Source organism: Halyomorpha halys, unplaced genomic scaffold, assembly GCF_000696795.3.
Source record: "Halyomorpha halys isolate HHAL.00 unplaced genomic scaffold, Hhal_1.1 Scaffold845.1, whole genome shotgun sequence".
In the NCBI taxonomy this organism is placed as follows: domain Eukaryota; kingdom Metazoa; phylum Arthropoda; class Insecta; order Hemiptera; family Pentatomidae; genus Halyomorpha; species Halyomorpha halys.
The window spans coordinates 453,583-458,000 of NW_027114882.1; the positions used below are offsets into that span (position 1 = coordinate 453,583).

General features: G+C 28.6%; 1 protein-coding gene across 2 annotated transcripts in view; it reads right to left on the minus strand.

The window, feature by feature from the left end:
* The window catches only part of LOC106686603 (glycine receptor subunit alpha-4), a 116,506-nt gene extending 113,756 nt beyond the window's left edge, over positions 1 to 2,750 (minus strand). For both annotated transcript variants that reach the window (XM_067052000.1, XM_024361366.2), the window contains exon 1: positions 2,711 to 2,750. In XM_067052000.1, the coding sequence (XP_066908101.1) occupies positions 2,711 to 2,742 (32 nt within the window). In that variant the 5' untranslated portion in view covers positions 2,743 to 2,750. The remainder of the gene's footprint in view (positions 1 to 2,710) is intronic.
* Between the last annotated feature and the right edge of the window lie 1,668 nt (positions 2,751 to 4,418).

Consider the following 4,418-nt stretch of genomic DNA (forward strand, 5'->3'; position numbering starts at 1 on the left):
TTAAAATTTGTATTTTTTTTAGGAAGACTATTTTAAAGTTTTCAAGGTTTCATTGTAAAAAAATAAGAAGAATTGTCGATTCAAAATTTGTTATTGAAATTGGCATAAAAATTCTAAATTTTATTAATATAAATTTTTTTTCTCGGAAAATATCATAAATAAATAAACATAACAATTATTTTCACTATTCCGCTAACAGAATTAGTTTTTATAAACTTTTGATCGGAATTAGTCATAACATGGATAACTGATAAATTCTCATAACTCAACCAATTTGTAGCCAACTTTCCCAGTACCAGTATATTGTAATATTTCAATGTATTTTGGTAGTTCCCCTCAATTAAATTAGTGTATTGTATTTCTGTTAAATGCACAATTTTTAATTATTTCAGTGAATTTAGTAAAATAATTCTATTCTTGATTTAAAAATTTACAAAAAAATATATTTTTGCTCTCGAATCACCTAGGCTTTTTTTTTCTTAAATAATAATTTACCCATTTGATTTTATGAAACTTTATTTATTCATTTTTGAGAACGTCTTTTAATTCTTATATTCTGAGAAAAAATACTGTAAACAAACCAATAGTAATAACTTCCAGTTGTTTATTGATAATTAGTTTTACAGTAGATAGTTCCCTCCACGAAATTTTATTTTCTTAAAATTATTTTAAAATATCAGCTTTATCTTATTATAAAAAAAATAATTGTGGTAATTAGGGGCTCTGAATCTATTTCGTGTTAGCACTAAAATAATAATTAGTAATAAAATCGGATTTAAATTCGTAGAATACAAGACAATTTCATCTCTTTTTTTGTCCAATGACGAAAGGGTTTTGACGGCGAAGGTTCCAGCCGACCTGGCTGGCTCCAGAACTTCTTTCAATATCGATTGTCTTCGTCCTCCTAATGCAGGTGGGTTTAGTTTAAGATTCTTGATTACTCTCTACCAGTAAATCGCGATTAAATACTTGTTATCATAGTTATAAACATTAGAAGCAAAGTTTTGTTTTAATTAATAAAATTGAATATTAATGTAAATAATAATGCTGAAAAATCCAAAATTGTGCTTAGATATTTATTATGGTAACATTTTCATATAAATTCTAACATTACTTATTTGAAGTGTGTTCAGTTAATGAATATGCTAAAAAATAATAATATACCAGAAAATAATGAATCCGAAAATATAAGTAAGAATTATTTTTTATGATATACTTAGACTAAATATTTTTATTAATTATTTGATTATATTGTTAAAGCTCTGTTTTAATACAGTGTTTACTTTACTTTTGTATTTATTTATTTATTTTTTAAATAAGTATGAATGTAATTTTTCTATTTTTATTTTTCTATTCTATCATTATTGTTGATATATTAAATTATTTTATTTTATTTCTTTTGTATAAAATATAAATTCATTAATATTACCTATTAACCCAAAGTGGGACAGATTACAATATTCGTTAGTAAATAAATATAAACTTCTCAGGAAAAACAAGTTTAATGTTCCGTTATATTTCATTATTTAAGGATTTCCCGTTAGTTATATATTTAAGGAAAAACGTGAAATTTAGATAGAAAGAAAAGAAAAACAGGAAGAAACGAAAAATATTTCTATGTTTTAAACAGTTTTAAAATGTTACAATGTTATGATTTAATTTATAATTTTTTACATTGGCATATAAAAAAATAACTATCTTTATACTTATGAATAGGGAACATTTGTTATCAGATAGATTTTTGATTCCGTACCAGATGTTTTTAAATCCTTATGGTTTCAATTAATCGATTATATTATTGAAGTTTCTGTTTATATGTTTTAATACAAGGATGAATTTGATTTTAAGGTTTTTTTTGTTGTTGTATGTTTTAGTTTAGTTTTGTTATAAGAACATTATTGTGATTCTTGTAAATGAATTAGTACATTAGTTTCTATTTCATATCAGAAAACTTCTCTCTTGGCAGATTGCAATATTTGTTGATTATGTAGTTATTATTGTTTTTGTTTTTTTAGTTATAGTTATTATTGTCATTCTTGTTTTGTTTTTTGGGAGGTAAAACAAGTTCAATGCTTCTCTATATTAAAGGATAACGCACGTGGAGATAAGACACCTAAAGACGTAAATAGGATAAGGAAAGAAAAGAGAAATATTTCTTAAGTTTACAGTGACGTAACAGTACTTTAATATTCCTATACTTAGGTATAGACCAATTTTTTAAATTAAATTATAAAATATATTTTATTTTAGATTTTTAGTACTATAATAGAAGCTTACTTTCCTTCGTGGTTCCTTAGGTCATTGACCTATAAAATGATTGATTTATAAGACTCCGTTCACACAATTGATTTTATTATGTATTACAGTATTAAATATAAAGCATAAAATTTGAATGGGATATATACATTTATGTTATGTATTTTTATAATAATAAATGTTGGGTGTATATACATGAACAGCAAAAATTATAAACATAAAAAATAAAATGAAAGCGATATTGCTAGTTTTTACTAAGCGTGAACCGCCAGTTTTGCTGGTGACTGATTATAAACAATGATTTTTAATTGTGATCTAATATAATATTGCGTGACAGTACATATGATTGTTATTGACAAAGTGTCGTGATAGTAAGCTTGACGCTTCTTTGCCAACCCATAAGCATGAAGTGCCGATGCCCTTGCTGTGCAAATACTCTGGTGTAGCTGTCTACCTGAGGAAGGCGAGGGTGGCTGGGGGTACCATTTCCTGCGGCTCTGGGCGGGCCACTGCCGCCATCCGTCCGTTGGGGGGCGCATGCGTGGGCCTTTGCCCCCCCAAAGTGGTCCACTACAGCTTCTCTTCTCAGGGCTCCTCAGTTAGCTGAGTACTGTCTCTGTCAATATTGGATCGATGGTGATAAAAAAAAAAGTTGGGTCGCTTTTTATCTAATTTATTAAACTGTTTTTTATCATTGTAGTCATTTGAGAATGGTACACTTTATAATTTTTCTTGTTTATATTTATTAGATATTAATTTTAATTTTTGTTTATATTATTCTTTCCCATATAAGGACTAAAAAAGTGTATCAAACTGTGTATTAGTAGTAAAAATGTATTGGTTCTGCCAATTTAACACACTTTTGAAACTTATCACCTCATTTTCATAAAATCTGGCACAAATGCTCTATTGGCATATTTGCTTACTCGATTTTTCACATAATGGATTTGATTATGAATAAAAGCATTATTGATAAGTATTTGAACAATCAAAGAAAAGCTTAAAAGGGGATGATTGTGATGTTTCAATTTCAATTCTCAGCCGTGGACAGCAAATTATTTAATTTTGTTCCTCTCTTATTTAACAAAGTACGATATTTTTAAAAGTAGGAAGTATCTGAATTGTTTAGAGCTTAGTTAACATTTTCACAGGATCCTTCCATGTCAATTCATAACACTTTTGGACCTCACCATCTCCGATTTTCACTAAATTTGGCACATTTTTGAGTTGGAAAAATGTGAAATTTTACTGAGACATATCCACTCGTTTTTATCAAACGCCACATCATACAAACAATTGAAGATTTACTTCTTATTGCAAAATATGTTAAATAAACATTGAAATACATTCTTACAGCAAGAACTCAGTCAGTTCTTCTTCTCTTAAGACTACTAACTATCCCAATGATCTTCTGCCCTTTCGCCAAAATATATACATAAAAAGAAGTATTGGAAGGGGATGCTAAGCTTGTGTGGGAAAGAGGTGAGAGGCAAAAGGAATTTATTTAATTGGACATCTTTTTTTTTCTTTTTTTAAAATTTATTTATTGATATTTACAACTGTACATAAATACATCAAGTAAATTTGAGAAAATCATAATGATATGGTACATGCATGTAGAGAAACTACCCAATGGTAGCACTTTAAAAACATTTTTACAATATAAGGTCTCGAGGCCATCTTCTTTTCAGACGCCTCGGAGGATTGTCCGGAATAAAAGAGGAAGCAAGATTGAAACTAATGGGTTTGAGTGGTTAGGGAGTTTGTAATGGAAGGATTGATATCTGGTTCGGGCTATATCGGTTACACATGGAACATTAAGGTCTTTGTGAATGATTTTATTTGTGACAAATTTAAGATTTTACGAAGGATTTTGGATGGTAAGGATTGGATACGAAAGGAATTCGAAGGTTTAGTGGAGCCCCAGAGCTCAACGCCGTATGTCCAGATAGGCCTTATAATTGTCATGTAAATCAGTCTTTTGCAATGAATTGGAAGTTTGGACCGTTTGTCTAGTAAGTGCTGTAATAGTCGAAATCGACGTGCAGTTTCCTGTCTTTTCAGTCGTGAATTAGACATCTTAAATTTAGGAATAGTAGATTTTTAAGAAGCCCAATAATATCGTAGATTCAGGGGTAGAATATATTTAGGATCAGATCTAG